The sequence below is a fragment of the Cydia strobilella genome, chromosome 4 (assembly GCF_947568885.1).
Source record: "Cydia strobilella chromosome 4, ilCydStro3.1, whole genome shotgun sequence".
NCBI classification, from domain to species: domain Eukaryota; kingdom Metazoa; phylum Arthropoda; class Insecta; order Lepidoptera; family Tortricidae; genus Cydia; species Cydia strobilella.
Genome location: NC_086044.1, coordinates 16,627,165 through 16,646,564, shown reverse-complemented (window position 1 = coordinate 16,646,564; position 19,400 = coordinate 16,627,165). Strand labels below are relative to the sequence as shown.

Sequence of the window (19,400 nt, the reverse complement as noted above, 5' to 3'; positions counted from 1 at the left end):
TTCTGATGATGGATTCCACGAGGGATCAAGGGAACTCTTCAAGTCTTATGAGCATAGTGTTTTTATTATTATTATTATCTACAAACCAAGCAATTGAAATGAAAATAATGTTAACTTTCGAAAAAGCAGAAAAAATGGTGTTATGTATATCGTATCGTCTAAGTATTCAAAACTACTTTTCACCAAGGCACTTTGTAAAAATAGGTTTGATTAATAAATCCCAGTAACAACTAGTGTTTTTTTTAGTTTCCTTGTTTTTGTTATAACGATTGTTCAAGGTATAACGAGGAAGTTTCTTCCTCAAACTGTGAGTACCACCTTGCGTCAACTTGCATCTTGTCGAGATGAATCAAACCAGCTTAATTCCGAATTGGTTTTTGACACGGTTGATGAGCCCTCGACCACCTTTTGGCTTCATCATCAGATCCTGAATACTGCCTGGTGTCAAAGATCTTGTTGAGACGAATCAAACAAGCCTAAACACGAAGTGGTTTTGTAACACGGTTGATGAGTACCCGGATCCACCATCCGGCTTCGTCATTAGACCCTATTAAGTACCAACTTGTGTCAAAGGTATTGTTTAGACGAATCAAACGAGCCTAAACACGAAGTGGTTTAGTTACATGGTTGATTGGAACTCGTGTCCACCTTCCGGCTCCATCATCGCACCCTGAGTACTGTAAAGTGTAAAGAGATACGACCTAGCATCGCATAGGAGGATGTGGAAGATGATAAAACGTTGATTATCTGCACTTCAATATATAGTTGGTAAACTACAATGTCAGTAAATAAGAACAAAAAAAAACTATACCCATCCTTTTCTTTTGGGTGCTAGTACTAGTGTAAGACAAAGATAATCCATCCATGACTCAGGAACAAATATCTGTGTCATAACACAAATAAATGCCCTTACCGGGATTCGAACCCGGCACCATCGGCTTCATAGGCAGGGTCACTACCCACTAGGCCAGACCGGTCGCCGAAAGATAGTATGATTCTCTCTGTCAATGTTTAAAATAAGATTATTTTTATTATTTTTCTCACAAGTCCGCTAAGTAACAATCATCTACTACTCTTCTGGCTGGAATGTCGATCCGCACACCCGTTCCATTTCACAGCGAGATCAGATTCTTAATTTAAATAACTGTTGCCAGTCACCGATCAAAATGGGTGTAAAGGTTGCAAACCTTTACAGTACCTGCCACCTCGTGTCAACTAGGTCTTGTTAAGACGAATCAAACGAGCCTAATAAACACGAAGTGCTTTATTTACATGGTTGATTGGAACCCGTGGCCACCTTCTGGCTACATCATCAGACCCTGAGTACCACCTCGTGTCAAAGGTCTTATTGAGACAAATCATATATATCATCATATCTACAATGTCAATTTTAGTAGTATAAGTGCCAGTTGCACCAACCACACTTGACAAACTGATCAACATCGCGACATCACTAAGCACCGAACTATGAAAATTCCCATACAATAAAATTTAGCGAACGCTTTAACAGTGACCAACGGTTTGGTGCAACCGGCCCTAATACTATACAAATTAGAGAAGCAAATACAATTCACGGATCAAAGTTTATAGTCGCAGTTTACACGCACACAGTAGAGCGTTAGACGTGGAAAAATAAGGGTAGGCTATATATAGGTATATGCTATTTAAGTCTAATGACTTTTACTGGGGGTAAAACCGATGTTGTCGAAAATGAAATTGGATTCATAATATGGGCAGCATCCGCTCAGTGTACTGGTCGGTAGGACATAATTTTGCCTTGAAAGGAATATGTACGTATACATTACCTGTTCAAGTACTTAATACTCTTAGTTATTCATATATACACAAGGAGCAAACTTGTTACCTCTCGAGCTATTAATGAGACCTTAGCAAGCTAGATTTCAAAATAAAGTAACGAGCTTAACCAGTGGTCCATCAAATCTTCAAATCCTCATCACGGGTTTTAAGATATAAGAGGCAAACAGTTTTAGTGTAGGTAGTATACAACATTTTTCACCTCACCATCACCACCTCGAGGAAAATGCAAACTGTAAATTTTTTGCCTTCATTCAATTGATTCAATTACACCAGAACTAAGGTTCTAAGTACATTTGGATCAAGTACAGTTGAAAACTTTTGGAGTAGGTAATGTTTGGACTTGGGAGGATTAGGAGGAGGGTAATTTTAATACTTTAGTTTAGAATGAAATAAATGATGGGTTAGTTCGCAATAGTTGGGAATAAATTATAAACATCTTCGGAAAAAAATGTATAATTCAGTGTAATTATGTCGCTAACAATATTGAAAGTGACGCCCTAAAATATAGGCGGATCTCTAAGTGACTTAAAATATGGTTTTCCGCTTTCCACATTACGCTAATACTTCAAGTTCATAAGCCAAGTCTCGCTCGCATACAAAAACAAAACACTTAACCCTTTGTAAGGCAGAGGGAATATATTTCCCACCTGATTTTGAACTTTATTTTAAAGCGATAGGGTTCAATTTTGCTGAACCGTTATGCCTTATAAAGGGTTAACAGAAACATGAACATGTTCTTGAGTAATTTTGAGGCAAAAGCCATTATAAATATGCTTTATTCTTGACGAGCTTGTAGTACTCGTACAAGCCTTGTACTTGGCAGCAATCTACTGATTTAAGACGTGAAACTTAGGTTGTTAAAGTACAAATAAGGACACATTTATTGTACATGTAGAAATTAGATCGATTCTAATTAAAGCACCACGCACATCCCAAAGCCGAAGTAAGTTTTTTAACACCAAAGTACAGTCAAGCATAAAATCTCAAAAAAAAAAAACACCATTCTTGGTTGTCGCTAATTATTTGGAGATTTTTAACTTAACTATAACGACACGACAGTAAGTACTACTTCCAAGTATGTAGTAGTTATATCTATTCGTTTCGAACTTTCACATTAAATATACATTTTGGTACGAAACGTTGAGATCTTAACTCGGTTTTTTTATTTATATTTTATAACATGTCACACCTAAACCTACAATCTACACCCTATACCAGAAATATCTGTAACTATAAATAAATTTGATTACTCCTAAAATTCATTAATTTTCTGTAAATCTGAATTAAGAGTGACTAACATGAAAACCAAAATAGGTTTAAGCAATGTAATTAAAAAAGAAGAAAAAGAAATGCCACTCTATTAAATGCGGCAATCAAATCCAATGCTTTAGAGTTTAGAGGAATATTAGCAACGGCCGGGAAGTCAGGAATTGCTTGAAGAGTACGAAAATTAAAGTACGGTGGTGCAAGATCCCGGAGGAAAATTACCTAATGTATACCTATATAGTCAGTGGCGGATTTGCCCTAAGGCCCAGTGCTTACTGTAGCCAGTAGGCCCGGGCCTAGGGCGGCAAGACATTAGGGGTGGCAGTCTATATGATGCGTGCTGAGAAAGGGGCGGCTAGTAGTTGCTACAGAGCCTGGGGCATAGGGCGGCAAAGACTGCAAATCCACCACTGTATATAGACTATACAGGGCGATCAATCCAAATGGGTCAGTATGGAGAAGTCAGAAACTATGAGAGATAGCGAAATCTGTTCTTAGGAACCATGGCGTGGATTTTAGATTTAATTAATAATAATGACATTCAAACTTTTTTTTAACTCTCATACATAACCGGGAATCGAACCTGGTCAATATTCTTTATGTAATCGCGTGTAGTATTTGTTTGTATAATTGAACCTGAAAGTATAATGCCATTATTATTAAATCTGAAATCGAAGGAACCATTCCTAATACTTTACAAAACTCGACAATGATCAATGACAATGAGCACACCCGACCTCGGCACCGAGCAGTCGTAAACACAACGGGGAGCGAACTGCATCTACAACGAATGCGAGCGAGTGTGAGGCGGTCACAGTATGCCATCAAAATATTGCCGCACTGGCGAATAAAAAATTGCGTCTCGAAGTGCTTCTACAGGGAGAACTTAAGTGTGACATCTTGGGAATCACCGAGCATTGGCTACAACAAGCGAATTTGAATAGTGTACAGTTAGACGGCTTTAAGCTTGTTTCGTGTTATTGTAGAAATAATACATTGCACGGTGGTTCGTGTATATACGTGCGCGATTACATGAAATGCATTGAAAACTTAGATATAGTGAAATTATCTATAGAAAGATACTGTGAAATCTCGGCTATTGATCTTGTAGATTTTGGTATATCTATAGTATGCATATATAGAACAAACTTAATTTGTATAAACGACTTTCTTGATGTTTTTGAACGGGTGCTCAATAAGATTAATGAATTAGAACTACAGTGTGTGATCTTGGGCGATTTTAACGTAAACTGCTTAGGTGATAGCAATGCCGAGATAAAAAAATGGTCCGATATATTATGTTCTCAGGGTTTGGATAATTTAGTGGATTTCCCTACGCGAATTACCGCTACAACAGCGACTTGCTTGGACCACTTGTACTCAAACTTGCCGCTGGGTTCAGTCACCGTGAAGCCAGTTACTACGAATCTAAGTGACCACCTCGCCATCAAAGGGGAATTAAGATTATTACGTAATAGATCTAACATAAATAACTTCAAAATATGCACTAGGTCTTTCTCTGAGATTAATCAGGCAAATTTTACGGAGGCTATACATAGTGTTGATTGGAACTACATACTCGCCAAAAACACGAACGCTATTGAACTTGCGACTTCTATAATTAAGAGCCAACAGGAGCCGAGACCAAACTCAATTTTGAGATTTGAAAGAGAATATCGTCGTCGCGCTGACGGGGGCGGTACCGCGTACCGAGGGACTATCCCAGTGTGTGTGGTGCACGCACACCGACGCGCACGTTATTTGCGCTCCTCGCCGGCCTCACGCCGCTCGCGTTTTTAGTAACTAAATTCAATATCCTTCTCCAACCTGCAATCTAATTAACATTTCGAGTTACAGAATAGTAAAAAAACATAACATAACATGGACATACAAGAAAACATTGTTGTATAAAAACATACAAGATAACGGCTGTTAAATTAATCCAATTAAATATTTTTAAATATGATAAACAAAATTATTAAATTATAGTCATGAGTATTTTAAAAGTAAAACTCCCTTATACCTTGATTTTAAACAAAGTATTTTACTTATAACTTACTTGGTTCGTATGAATTAGTGACATACCTAATTAAAAAAGAAAGCTATAACTCCCGCGGGAACAATATAGGCCTTTTCCCTTCAGTACACCTGCATGAAATAAGATCTTTTCGAGCAAGCGTCTTGAAAAACAAATTTGCCGCTCTCCGGCTCCGTTGAATAGAAAAAAAGAAAGCCTCAGGTTAGATAAAATTATCATAATAAAGAAACATGTGACATGTGATATTTCTTACTTTGATGTAATTATACAGTTTTATTGATGGTCCGTTTTTTTATTTATGTGTCAGATTTTGATAAAAATAGGTATAAATTGAAGAGCTCCTAATTCTGATCGGAATAAATATGAAACCCAATAAATAAATAAATAATAATAAATATTAAATCAATATTATAGGACATTCTTACACAGATTGACTAAGTCCCACGGTAAGCCCAAGGAGGCTTGTGTTATGGGTACTCAGACAACGATATACATAATATATAAATACTTAAATACAAATAGAAAACACCCATGACTCAGGAACAAATATCTGTGCTCATCATATCATATCATCGAACCTAGGACCATCGGCTTCACAGGCACGGTCACTACCTCCTAGGCCAGACGACCGGTCGTCGCCCAATATTCTGGGACAATAGTCTAGTCTACAAAAGGTTCAAGGTGGTGAAAAAAATAGTGTAAGCTGTTCGCATAAAAAAACCGCAAATCGATGTACAGGTTAGCCGTTTGGTACACGTATATACTAGTCAAAACAAAAATTTTGACCCGCAGTTCCTAAAAAAAAATCCCTTACGAGGGGGAGTGCTGAAACCTTTTTTTGTATATAAAAAAACTTTTTTTTTAAACCTATCGTATACTTCTCATCTATCATACGAAAGGGCTTTTTGAAGCGATTCTGAAAATATACCACATCATTGCATTTTAGCCATTTTTAGGGTTCCGTAGCCAAATGGCAAAAAACGGAACCCTTATGGATTCGTCATGTCTGTCTGTCTGTCGTCCGTCCGTATGTCACAGCCACTTCTTTCCGAAACTATAAGAACTGTTGAAACTTGGTAAGTAGATGTATTCTGTGAACCGCATTAAGATTTTCACTCAAAAATAGAAAAAAAAAAATTTTAGGGGTTCCCCATACTTAGAACTGAAACCCAAAAACTTTTTTTTTCATCAAACCCATACGTGTGTGGTATCTATGGATAGGTCTTCAAAAATGATATTGAGGTTTCTCATATATTTTTTTTCTAAACTGAATAGTTTGCGCGAGACCGAGAGACACTTCCAAAGTGGTAAAATGTGTAACCCCCCCTCTAACTTCTAAAATAAGAGAATGATAAAACTGAAAAAATATATGATGTACATTACCTTGCCAACTTTTACCGAGAACTGGTTTGAACGAGATCTAGTAGTTTTTTTTAATACGTTATAAATCGTAAACCGCAATTTACCTTTCACTCACGTTTCACATAAAAATACATTGTTTAAATTGTGTAATGTACGGAACCCTCGGCGCCCGATTCCGATTCGCACTTGGCCGGTTTTTTCTTAAATTGAAAGAAAAAGAATTTTCAAAACATACCAAGTTTGGGCTCCTCCAGATACGATATGGCTGATTTTGTTTTGTACAAATGATACGTGATATCCTCATATGTAACCCCAAAAAAGCAATAAAAAATTTATTTAGTTTTTTTTTAATACAAAGTGACACAGTTCTACTTAACCCTTTAACTTGACCCCAAACTTGGTGTGTTTTGAAAATTATATTTGTTTTAATTTACAAAAAAATGGCTAAAATGTAATGATGTGGTATAATTTTAGAATCGCCTCAAAAAGCCCTTTCGTATGATACGACACACGATATGTTTTTTGAAAAAAAATATGGTTTTTTTTTCATACAAAAAAAATGTTTCAGCATACCCCTCCTAAGGGATTTTTTTTAGAAACTGCGGGTCAAAAATTTTGTTTTGACCTCTTAGTATGCGTGTGCCAAACGGCTAACCTGTACATCGATTTGCGGTTTTTCTTTGAAATTGGGCTTGTACGGCTGCCACTAATAGAGATACTAACTCCTAAAAATACGTATGATACCTCATTGGATTCAGAATGATGTCTAGAAAAATGTATTCGAAGCGTTTATTCCCACATAAAAAAAGTTCAAAGCTATTAACAAAAAACGGCCAAGTGCGAGTCGGTTCCGTACCATTACGCAAAAACGGCAAAAAATCCCGTTTGTTGTTTGGGAGCCCCACTTAAAAAAATATTTTATTCTGTTTTTAGTATTTGTTGTTATAGCGGCAACAGAAATACATCATCCGTAAATATTGCAACTTTTTAGCTATCACGGTTCACGAGATACGGCCTGGTGACAGACGGACAGGCAGATTGACAGACAGACAGACAGATATTATTTTAAAGGTATTAAATATTCTTTTAAAAATTAGGAACTAATATGGTGTATTTAAAACATATCATGGAATATACTACGGTTATAAATTGATATTATGTAAAGTAATTTTTTCAACAAGTTAGGCAATTATTAAGTAACCACATTTTTTTCGAACTTTCGTCTTTGTTGTAAATTAAAAAAAAAAAAGAAAATAATTGGCGTAAAAGTATTTCACCTCGTGGAGCCCCTTTCATGAGATCACGTCACAAAAGTTTTAATAAAATTAATACTTTGTTTAAAATAAATTTTTGAATAATAGTGAAAATTGTAAAATATAAAGCAATATAATAATACGTACTTAGAACTGATACTTTTCTAAATAAAGAATGAATAAACTAAATTGTGTAATTAATTTTTAGTGCAAATCACCACAATTTGCTTCTAAAGAGCAAATCTGTGACCAAAAATTATATATAGTTTTAATTTTTCGTTCGTATATTCAGATTTGTGTATGAAAATGTGAAACTATTATTTCTAAAATAAATTATTCGTCCCTAATTTACACAAAATTTATACCAAATTTGATCTCATATCAAGAGATAGGTAGAAATAGAGGCAAACTGGACCGCAGAAGCCGACTTTTCCCCTCCCTTTTTGGGGGGTAGCCAGGACTTAATCTCGTAGCTAGTGCGTCAGCTCAGCTTTGTATGAACCAAGGAATAATAAATAGTGTTAAACGATATCCCCTGAGGCCAAAGTGCATACTCACTTTACTTACTTCGCCTACTAAGAGGCAAATCGCGACTTTGTTATGGTTTATCGATAACTTATCACATCACTAGATTATCGACTTTCAATGTCGACTATTGCCCATCACTTTTCTGTCCGTGTACGTATTTAGAAACTTGACCCCGCCCCTAAAATTAGTGCGATAAGGACAACTGCAGCTTAGGCGAAAAATCCTGCGTAAAAATCTCAAAAATCGAGGTTTCGTACTCGACTGTTTCCTCCTCCAAAACTTAAGCAATCGTAACCAAATTTGGAAATCTAAATAATTATGAAATTGTCTGTGTCGGACTGTTTTGATTTTTTGGCTAATTGATACCAGTTTTGAATACCACGCCTCTCATTGCGGCATAGTCAGTGAGGCCATTTTTGGCCATGTTTGAAGGGCTCTAGCGCCTTAAAAAACAAAAATATCAAAAAAAGCAAAACACACCGACACAGATATTGACAATATTAATCTGTGTTGAAAAAATCATTCCTCTAGCTTCAAAAACCAGGGAGGAAACAGTCGAGTACGTTTGTATGGAGAAATGACCACTCCTGTTGGCTCTTAATATTATAGTTAATCAGTTCGAGATCTGTTTTCCTTTGCGCATGAGAACGATAAGTGACAGGCGTAACTCGTCTTGGATTAGTACAGATGTGAAATTATATAAGTCTTTATTATTCGACATGATAGAATTTAGTAATACACACCCAAATTATGACTCAATAAATAAAATTATACATGACATGAAAATTCGTTATGACAATTTAATTAAAAATAATAAATCTAGTCACTACAATAATATAATTCAATCTAGCACTAATACATCTAAAGCCATGTGGAATGTAATAAATAAGGAACGGGGAAAACATAACAGCCCTATTTTAGATGTGACAGACGTTGTTCTAAAAAATGATGGGACAAAGTTTAGTTGTAAAAAACATGCATTAGATGCTATGAATTGTAGGTTTCTGGGTGCGGCGGAGGCGTGCGGGGCGCCGCGCGCTGATGTTGCCTGCGCCCTGCGCCAGCTGCGCGATGCACGGCCCGCCGCCGCCGCGAACTACTTGTTTACCCTCCGTCCTTTTACAGCGGATGAGGTACACCGGCTAGTTTCTTCATGCATTCCACCTAAGGCTTCAAAGGACGTTTATGGAGTAAGCATGAAGCTGCTAAGGCTGGCGCCATTCCCATTAGCTTTTGCGATGGCAGAACTCTTTAATCGCTGCATAAAAGAAGGCACTTCCCAGATCCGCTCAAAATAAGTAAGGTCGCTCCTATCTTCAAAAGGAAGGGTAGCAGAGGGGATATGGATGGCTATAGACCGGTATCAATCATCCCGGCGATAGCTAAAATATTCGAGCATGGCCTAAGTTCCCGTCTCTCTCAGTTCCTAAAAGAGACTAATAGTCTATCTGAGAGACAGTATGCGTACCGTGAGGGCCGATCCACTACATCTCTGTCCCGTGAACTGGTACGGCGCATAGTAGCTGCCAGAGAGAGTCAGCAGCAAGTCGCCGTCTTGTGCTGCGACCTCTCGAAGGCATTCGATGTGGCCGACCATGCAGTGCTTACAGGCAAGCTGCGCCACTACGGCATTCACGACAAATCGTTGTCCTTGTTCACGAGCCTACTCCAGAATAGGACACAAGTTGTGGTAAGTGATGGTGGGAAAGTGAGGTCGGATCCATTGGGCGCACAGATGGGGGTTGCGCAAGGATCGTCAGTTTCAAATTTGCTTTTTTCGCTGCTCTTAAATGACCTGCCAGACGCTATAAAAGCCGGCGAGGTATTAATGTATGCTGACGACGTTGCTGCAATTGTTACTGCTCCAAATGTCGATGGCGTCGAGAAGGCGTTGAACGAAGCAGCGGCGCAGCTTGCCCATTGGTTTAGAACCAATGGCTTGGCTCTTAACCTACGGAAGACGCATTTCATGCAATTTGATTTATCAGGTCGTCAGGCAGCGCCGCTGGCAATAAGAATTGAAGAAACGCTACTCGATCAAACTACTAGCACAGCTTTCCTGGGCTTTGAAATAGACTCGGGCTTGAAGTGGGATCGTCATGTTGACAAACTGTGCGGCAAAGTAGGCAGCGCGTGTTTCGCCCTAAGTCAAGTCGTCAAGTCTGTGACTCCGGAGGTAGCCCGTACATGCTATTTTGCTACAGTCCACTCTCTAATACAGTACGGGGCGGAGCTCTGGGGGCGCTGCGCCGAGTGGGAGAGAGTTTTTCGCCTCCAGAAACGTGCTATACGCATCATCTCACGGGAGCCGCTAGATGCTCCGGCGAAGCTACTGTTCAAAAAACTAGGCATTCTCACATTACCCGCAGTAGTAATTATGCAAGTGGCTGTGTACGTGCGTGAACACCTTACGTCCTATAAAATGAACGCAATGGTACACGAGTACAATACGCGAAACGCACACAAGCTCGTGGGTATTAGCCACAAACTTGCGAAGTCGTCCAAGCTAACTCACGTGATGGGCCCAACGGTCTACAACAAGTTGCCAAGCATTGTCACTGAGGCTACAAGTCTGCATAGCTTTAAACGCCGTCTAAAACACTGGCTTATTGAGCGCTCGTTCTATAATTACAATGAATTTTTAATGTATAAGGGCAGCTAAATGCTGAATTTTATTATTTTTATATTGCTATTATAGATGTTATAATAATTTCAATGAATTTGTGACTTTACTATTTATATACTTAATGAATTATTGTAATTTTTAATGTAAGTTATTTTACTGTTATTTTAATATGATGTAACTTAATCGATGAACTTTACTGTATAGTAATTTGATGTTATTTAGCAACTGACTTGTAAATTGGCTTTATAAAATAAATGACTATGACTATGACTATGACTATGATGGTCGGGGAGCCCAAGAGGGATAACTATCGCGAGCGCGTCACATTAAGATATGAGTGAATCTTGCTACCCCGTGGAGTCTACCTTTACCACTTTTAGCCGTCTATGCTGAGCAGTTGGTTGGTGGGGGGTTCAACAAATCGTTAAGCAAATTGTGGATTTGGTCATTTTAGTCCCAATTAATGCTATAATTATGCTATTACTAAATCTGACGATTATTTGTACGCATTTCCTTAATCTGACGGTTACAATGTGAAAATCGGGCGTTGAACTTGTAGTCGTCAGATTACGGAAATGCATACAAAGAAGTGCCATATTCAATTACAGAAAAATTATAGCATTAACTTGGACCAAAACGACTAATTCCACAATCTACTTAAATATTTCTAATCTACCAACCCCCCGAAATTTAAAAAAATCTGTAGTCGTTTTCCTTCTCGCTGGAAAAGAAAACTTTATATAACCTTTTTTCTTCTTATCATCTATCTTTCGATTCCAATAGGTCTCTAGGACGCTCGAGTAACATCACATTTAGCATCGCCGGCTCTCCACCTATGAGTTTTCCTTGCATTCCTTGGACTATCTAATTTGACATGTCAGTAATATATGCGTTTGGACGGCCACCGCGATTATTTGAAGAATGCTGATCTTCACCTCTATCGCTCCTGCACTATTCGAGCGATATATAGAAACACAGTCAATGTATATCAATATTCGCTGTGGTCCCCTGGGGTCACTAAATACCATCTTAGGGCTCACGAGGCTCATAGCTGACTAAAAAAAAGTGGTTACAAAGAACATGAACAGTGACGCGCTATCACGCCGATGCGGTTTCCGCCCGCCACTTCGATGTGCAGGCGAGACAACGCTAAGCATGTCAATAACGATGTCCCGCTCGCATCGCGGCCACTGCATTCGCATGAAGACCGGCAAACTGAAATATTTGCAGATTAAATATATGCTAAAATAATGATAAAGTATAATTAAAATAAAAACATTATAAAGCTATGCTAAATCTTACATCACATTTATAATAAAAACGTTACAATTTTGACAGTTTGAGAAAAGAGAAGATTCCGGAAAATAAAGCTACAACCTTTTCTACAAAATACCATCACTATATTATTCCACCTCCAAAGTACACCGAAATTACTTCTGTATTTCGTTGAATCCTCAGTCAACTTCAAAATGTTGAACAAACTTATGAGTTATGTAACTTATGGGTAAAATAATCAATTAGTTTTTAAGTGTAGAACCATCCATTGCAAAAATAGTTGCCCATGTATTGATAAAATTAAGTGTCACGTTAACAATATTGTTAATATTTAAAGTATATAAGAGGTGCACATCTTACTTATTAACAGTAAACAACTTTAAAAACCATTATTTAGTTAGGTATACTCCTCATCTTCGTCCATAGCAAAATCAACACCAGAGTCGACCGCGCAAACTGGGCTGTGAAAGAAAAATGTATTTATAAATAATGCTGACGATCTACAAACACGCGGTAGCGTGTCAAGCCAAGTTCAAAAGAAGGGAATTGGCGACGCAGCGGCCGTGTGTTATATTACACGAACCATTTGGAGCCACTTTTGACCCCTACATAACTCAAAATCTATTAGACATAAACATATGAAACATTCATTCATTTGTTAAGACCCTTAAGGCTAACTAAAAACCCCAAATTTCATGAACATAACAACCGGTTATCGAAATTAAACTATCGTGAGACAACCGATTATTAAGATACATACATCTAAAAATGGGGATTTTTCTCACTGACTTATCGACTGACTGACTCGCCTAACATCAAAAACCTAACCCACTTCCAGATGACCTAGCAAGTTGGCATCCAGCTGGGCAATTGTGTGGTTACGAAACTAAGATAAAGAAAGTGATTTTTTTATTACGATTTGTATTATGTTCCAAAAAACAGTTTTTATTTACACACTAAGCGCCTATCGATTTTGTAATAGCAAAAATAAATTTTAGTTTTGAATTCAACTATGATGAATACTTCTAACTTCTGTATAAAAAAGTAATGATATCCCATCAAAAACATAAATGTGAAATGAGAGCCAAGTTATTATTTACAACGACGGGACTTAATCGCGTAAAATAAGTTTTAAATTTACCTCCGACGTTTCGAGGACGTCGTTGTCCCCGTGGTCTCGGAGAAGACTGGCTAAAGTTGACATCAACATCTTCTAGGCGCGCGAGTTTTTCGAACTACCCGCACTTGGTCTTGTTTATTAACTCCCGAAACGCCGTCCTCGAAACGTCGGAGGTAAATTTAAAACTTATTTTACGCGATTAAGTCCCGTCGTTGTTAATAATAATGAGTAAAATTCGTGAAAGTTTAAATCAGTGTGAGAGCCAAGTTCACTATTAAGAATATGCGTCGTTGTTGATTTCGCCGGAAAAAGGTGCCAAGTTCTAGTTGACTTGGGATGTAATTAAAGTTCAGGATTTGTCTTGGCTAGTTTTTATATCAACAAACTAAATTTTAGAAAAGTAACATAGACAAAATATACTATAGCGTGTACGTAACAACTAGCCAAGTCAAATCCTAAACTTTAATACATCCCAAGCAAACTAGAACTTGGCACCCATATAGATCTCAATTCTTTTTCCGGCGAAATCAACAACAACGCATATTCTTAATATTGAACTTTGCTCTCATTTCACATTTATGTTTTTGATGGGATGTTATGTTTTCTAGCTAGTAACCAGCAATGGCGAGGCATCTATGTATAGAACTCCACTCCTACTGGCTTGCATAAGTTGAGAGATTTTAGCATTTTATCCTACAGATCTCAAAGTAAATGCCAAATAGTTTTTCAGGTCGCTTCAATAGAGACGGTTTTATAAAAAAAATATGTTTGTATTCATAATGGTTATCTACTTTTGGTGACTAATTTCGCGAGTAACTTTGTGAAAGTGTGTACACTTTTTGTGAAAGTCAAATCAAGCCCGATAACGAAATTACGATATTTGCGGTAGGCCCTCTGATTCCCTACTCATACCTACTTGACATGTTGTGTGGTCGATAAATCAAACACAACATTGCGGAACAAGGTTCAACTAATGAATTTTGCTCCCTCTAGGTTAACAATAGTATTAATGTTATCATACAATTCACAAACCTCATAGCTCTGCAAGTGAAAAAAACAATCCGTTTGAGCTTCTTGTTGTAGAAGAAGTAGTTGAAGACCCAGAGGCAGCCAGGCTCGCCGAAGGGGTCGCTGGCCAGATCGGGGCTGTAGCTGTAGATGCGGCACTCGGGCAGCGCCACCTCCTCGTCGACGGCGGCCCACAGCGCCGCGCGGAGCCCGCGCCAGCGCGCGCCGCCCACCGGCGACAGCGCGCCGTCCACCGCACCCTGCACCCAGCTCAGCGACGGCTCCGCACTGAACTCGCTGCTCTGATCATAATAAACATTCTCTTATTTACAACTCACTCAAACAATACATTTATCTAAAAGTCTACATTTTTGCATACAACATATTGATGGAGACTTGAGGAGAAAATTGCATTTGGGACAGAAAGTGTGTCAATACTTCACATTACCTGGATGCGGGATATTGTACAAAAAAAAATCAGTAAGGTACATATATCGTATCTGAAGGATACAATCTTGATATTTTGTGTCAAAAACAAAACAAACTATACCAACCGATGAAAAGGCGCAGTTAAAGGGTTAAAGAGGTATTTCCCGTTCGATATATGGATATTACGTATTATTTTATGATTAATATGTACCGTATCTGCAGTATATAGGTAGTTCCATAAGTCTCGTGAAATAGGTATTGAAGTAGAACTGTGTCACTTTGTAAAATTGAAAAATTAAAAAAAAATTGTTAATGATATTATTTTCAAAATTGCTTTCTTGGGGTTCGATATCAAGATATTACGTATCATTTGTGGTATATTGTACAAAAAAAATCAGTAAGGTATATCGTAGCTGGAGGATACAACCTTGATATTTTGTGTCAATAACTAAACAAACTATACCAACTGATGAAAAGGCGCAGTTAAAGGGTTAAAGAGGTATTTCCCGTTGGATATATGGATATTACGTATCATTTTATGATTATTATGTACCGAATCTGCAGTATAGTTCCATAAGTCTCGTGAAATAGGTATTGAAGTAGAACTGTGTCACTATGTAAAATTGAAAAATTAAAAAAAAATTGTTAATGATATTATTTTCAAAATTGCTTTCTTGGGGTTAGACATGAGGATATCACGTATCATTTGTGGTATATTGTACAAAAAAAAAATCAGCCATATCGTGTCTGGAGGAGCCCAAACTTGGTATGTTTCGAAAATTATTTTTGTTTTAATTTTAAAAAAATGCCCGAAATGTAATGATATGATATATTTTTAGAATTGCCTCAAAAAGCCCTTTCGTATGATACCACACTCGATAGGTTTTGTTTTTTTTTCCATACAAAAAAAATAATGTTTTACCACTTCCCCCCCCCCGAAATTTTTTTAGGAACAAAAATTTTGTTTCGACCTCTAGTATGCGTGTGCCAAACGGCTAACCTGTACATCGATTTGCGGTATTCCTTTGAAATTGGGGTCGAGCGGCTTCCGCTATATCTCCGAATGAGCTGTTACGATTAATACTATGACTAATTGAGTTATTATATGTTTTCAGCCGGGCTAGCACATGATTGGCGCGAGAGTATCTCGCCGCGACATAGACTACCCGTCCCCCTTTAATTCATACAGTTAGTAAAAGACAGGTAGCCTATCTCGCGGCGAGATACTGTCGCGCCAATCATGTGCTCGGCCTACATACAAACAAATTAATAATGTTTTCAAACCTGTGTGGCATGATACATCTAGGTGTACTCTTTAAAATTCACCACTCTCCCCTCCCCTTCACCCCCTCCCCACCCCACCTTGAAATGTGTCCCCGTTGGTGGTTTTTTGACATTCTCACGAAAAGTATAATAGATATCAAAAAAGTGTCAAGGACAGAATTAATCCTCGTTAAATTTGGATCAAAAAAGGCTTTAAGTGTTTTTGTACAAGTTGGACGGTATTCAAGCTATAAGTACTTGTATAACCTTAAAATTACAAAATAACCATACTCGTTTGACGACGTGCATTATATTTTCAAAACGACTAGACGGATTTTAATGAAATATACCTAAAATTCACCGCAGTGAAGCCAACTATCAAACAAAAAAAAAACATTAAAATCGGCTCATCTGTTTCGGCGCTACGAGGTCACAGGTAGACACACATATACCAAAGACTTAATTCAGGAAAATTATCTAAAATTACGGCATTATTAATGGAAGACTTTTTTCAATTAGTTATATTGAGATGTGTACGTTATAGACCAAAGTTATTTTTCATCAACCCTCCCCACCCCTCCCCCCTCTGTTTCACCCCCCACACCGCAAAGGGCCCGAAACGCGGTTTTTCTCAATTTTTAAGGAAACCGTTCAAGATACAGAAAAAGTGTGTACATGCCATACAGGTCTGAAAACTTTATTAATTTGTTTCATTTTCCTATACATTGCTTACATAGAATTCCTCAGTTAGACAATACAATTGCTTTTTAAACGACATTGTTGCTTTAGCAAGTTTAGCACATGTCAAACATGGGAGCTGACGGCTCTGCATAAAAATCACCTTAGAAAATTTTACTATACCCTTAGATATTATAAGTATAAAATTGCTAGTTACCTTTGCCATTGAAAAATCATAATCTGGAAAGGCAGAATTCAGTGTTGCAATTAAATAGAAGAGTGTCTTCCGTGAGATGGTGTCGCACAGCACACCATCCTCATCTCCAGACAAGCTCCGACTGCAACATTACAGAACAACACTCAATTTAATTATCTCACATTTATACTCTGTGTAGCACACCAACTAATAGATAAATCTAGACTGTTATTGTACTTTTTTTAATTATATGTGTATTTTGGACTATTATTACATCTAAAAAAATTAATGAAGTCTCTGACACTAATCAGAGATAAGTAGATAACATTTTGCTCTATTTTAAATAAAAAGTACATGTCGCACTTAAACTATTGTGAGACATATTTCGAAATATTTATCAGTACGGTTTTTACTCACTATTATTTTTAGTCGCTTTTGGCGACATGTTTCGGATTCTTTGGGAATCCATCCTCAGGCATGAGTGTCCGCACGACGTACAACCGCCGCGGACACTCGTGCCTGAGGATGGATTCCCAAAGAATCCGAAACATGTCGCCAAAAGCGACTAAAAATAATAGTGAGTAAAAACCGTACTGATAAATATTTTTAAAAAGTACATGTTTTTATCATTCTTATTATATTTTCTGTTATTTTATTAATAATGTATATGTTTTTGCTATATTTTATTATTAATTAATATTTTGTTTGCAATCTTTTATTAATAATTTACTGTAACAGTTAAAAAGCAGGTTCTTAGCATGGTGCACTCTGCATCTGTGGTAAATGGCAAATTAGAATTATTAAGAATTACAATACATATTACTATTTAAAAACCTATGTTAGAGAAACTTCAACATACTTTCTACTTCTGTGACTATTCTAAAATATCATAGACAACAATCAAAATAATTTTACTCAAAACAGGTTCAAGAAACTTCTGTTTGAATACAAACAGATAGCATTCAAATAAGGCTCATTAAGCCAACACAACCACTAATAACAATTAAGTTATTACACTGTTAAATTTTAGTACCTACTGAGTGTGCAAGATAATTATATGAGAAAGCATTCAAATAGTTTTTTTTTATGGTTATATTAATTAGATGTAAAGGCTATTTACATTTGGGTGAATCAATTATTTCTTATTGTTATTGTGTCCCTTCAGCCAGGGGATAATATTAGCACAGTTTGTTAGAGGGAATGTTGTATAACAATCCACAAACATGCTTATTAGTGGTAACTCGGTGGAAAGGCCTTATATCTACCACAAAAATGCATGTTTGGTTATTTTAATTACCATAAAATCGGGGTTTTAAGAGTGACCCAGGAGAATGTAACCATGGCAACGAGTGACAAGAAAAAGTTGATTCACCCATTTACATATTCTCAAGAGCAATGAAAACAGAGGGTCTACTCTGTCGCACTTGTAAATTCGTATGCAAGTGTGACAGGAAGGCAACACATCAAACGTGTTCCGCGGTAGGCCCTCAGGTCGCTTTGTCTTGACAATTTAATAAAACACAACCTGTTTTTATTACTTTTAAGTGTATTATAATACCAATTCATGTCAAACCCGAAACATTTCCTTCATAAACAAAATAATCCAGAAGAGATACCTATACATGACCCCTTCAGGTGGAGACAGGGCTTGCAGGTCACGGGAGGTCTCTCCATCAGCAGTGAAGCGTTTGTAGAAAGCTTTCTCAGTTCCAGCCATCTTGCAACTGTAGCTCTCTACGCGACTTTGAACAGCGCTATCACCGTTCAGAATTGACAGGGCGCTACTCAAGGCCTCCAGACGACCACTCTCCAAGAGTTTCATTTTTTCAGTTTCTCTATTTACTACGCAGCAAGACTTTACCCACACAAACTTCTTGCTATTGAAACTGTAAAATTATTCGTGCAGCTGGGTGCACTACTTCTGTACATAGCCGACGGGTGTATGAATATTCCTTTTCTTTTGGAATGAAGAAGCTTCACACTCGGAATCAGATTCGTCTTCTGTTCTTCTTCAGCGCTGATGGAATGCGGGTACATCACAAATAAGAAAAGAAAGTTTAGTTTACAAATCGCTATATAACGAAGCAAAAGTATTTTTAGCTTGTTATGAGTTGGGCCAAGATTGCGTCCACTTCACTTGTCCTACAAAAACTGAACAAACACTATTTTGTGCTAGAGATCAAAATCCATAGAAGACATCGTCCTAAAATATCACTGGTAATGTTATTTTAAGTTATTAATACGAAACAACACTTAGCAATTTTTATACAAATTTACAAACAAAGAAGGAAAATAGAAATTGTTGATTGCGCAGCCAATTGCCAGCCATCAAACAAGTATAGACTGACCATAGACCTAGACAGACTAGAAAAGAAAAAAAAACTGGAAACGAATACTCTCTATGGTTACTGTTTGAGAACAAGATTTAACCGTTTCTTTACTAAATCGTAATGGAAATATGGCTGAGAGCTGTCAAATGTACAGCCCGGCCGGCGTCCGGTATTCGATTTTGTTTTGACATTCGCTTTCGCTACTGCTTA

At 37.4% G+C, this 19,400-nt stretch overlaps 2 protein-coding genes across 2 annotated transcripts in view; both read right to left on the bottom strand.

The window, feature by feature from the left end:
* The window catches only part of LOC134740699 (uncharacterized), a 92,130-nt gene that overhangs the window by 45,614 nt on the left and 27,116 nt on the right, over nt 1-19,400 (bottom strand). The gene's annotated exons all lie outside the window — the stretch shown is intronic.
* Nucleotides 2,256-19,181, bottom strand: LOC134740705 (repressor of RNA polymerase III transcription MAF1 homolog). Its single transcript, XM_063673275.1, has 5 exons — nt 18,477-19,181; nt 16,882-17,002; nt 14,319-14,596; nt 11,163-12,627; nt 2,256-3,786 (listed from the first exon to the last, which is right to left on the bottom strand). The coding sequence occupies exons 1-4, from the start codon at nt 18,680-18,682 to the stop codon at nt 12,564-12,566; spliced, it is 669 nt and encodes a 222-aa protein (XP_063529345.1). The 5' UTR covers nt 18,683-19,181; the 3' UTR covers nt 2,256-3,786; nt 11,163-12,563.

Excerpts from the sequence above, each read along its gene's own strand:
- LOC134740705 (XM_063673275.1), bottom strand. The coding sequence starts at position 18,682 with ATGAAACTCTTGGAGAGTGGTCGTCTGGAGGCCTTGAGTAGCGCCCTG. Across the intron at positions 17,003-18,476 it reads CCTGAAGGGGTCATGTATAG|TCGGAGCTTGTCTGGAGATG; the intron begins GTATCTCTTCTG and ends GTAATGTTGCAG. Across the intron at positions 12,628-14,318 it reads TTCACTTGCAGAGCTATGAG|CCCAGTTTGCGCGGTCGACT; the intron begins GTTTGTGAATTG and ends TTTCTTTCACAG.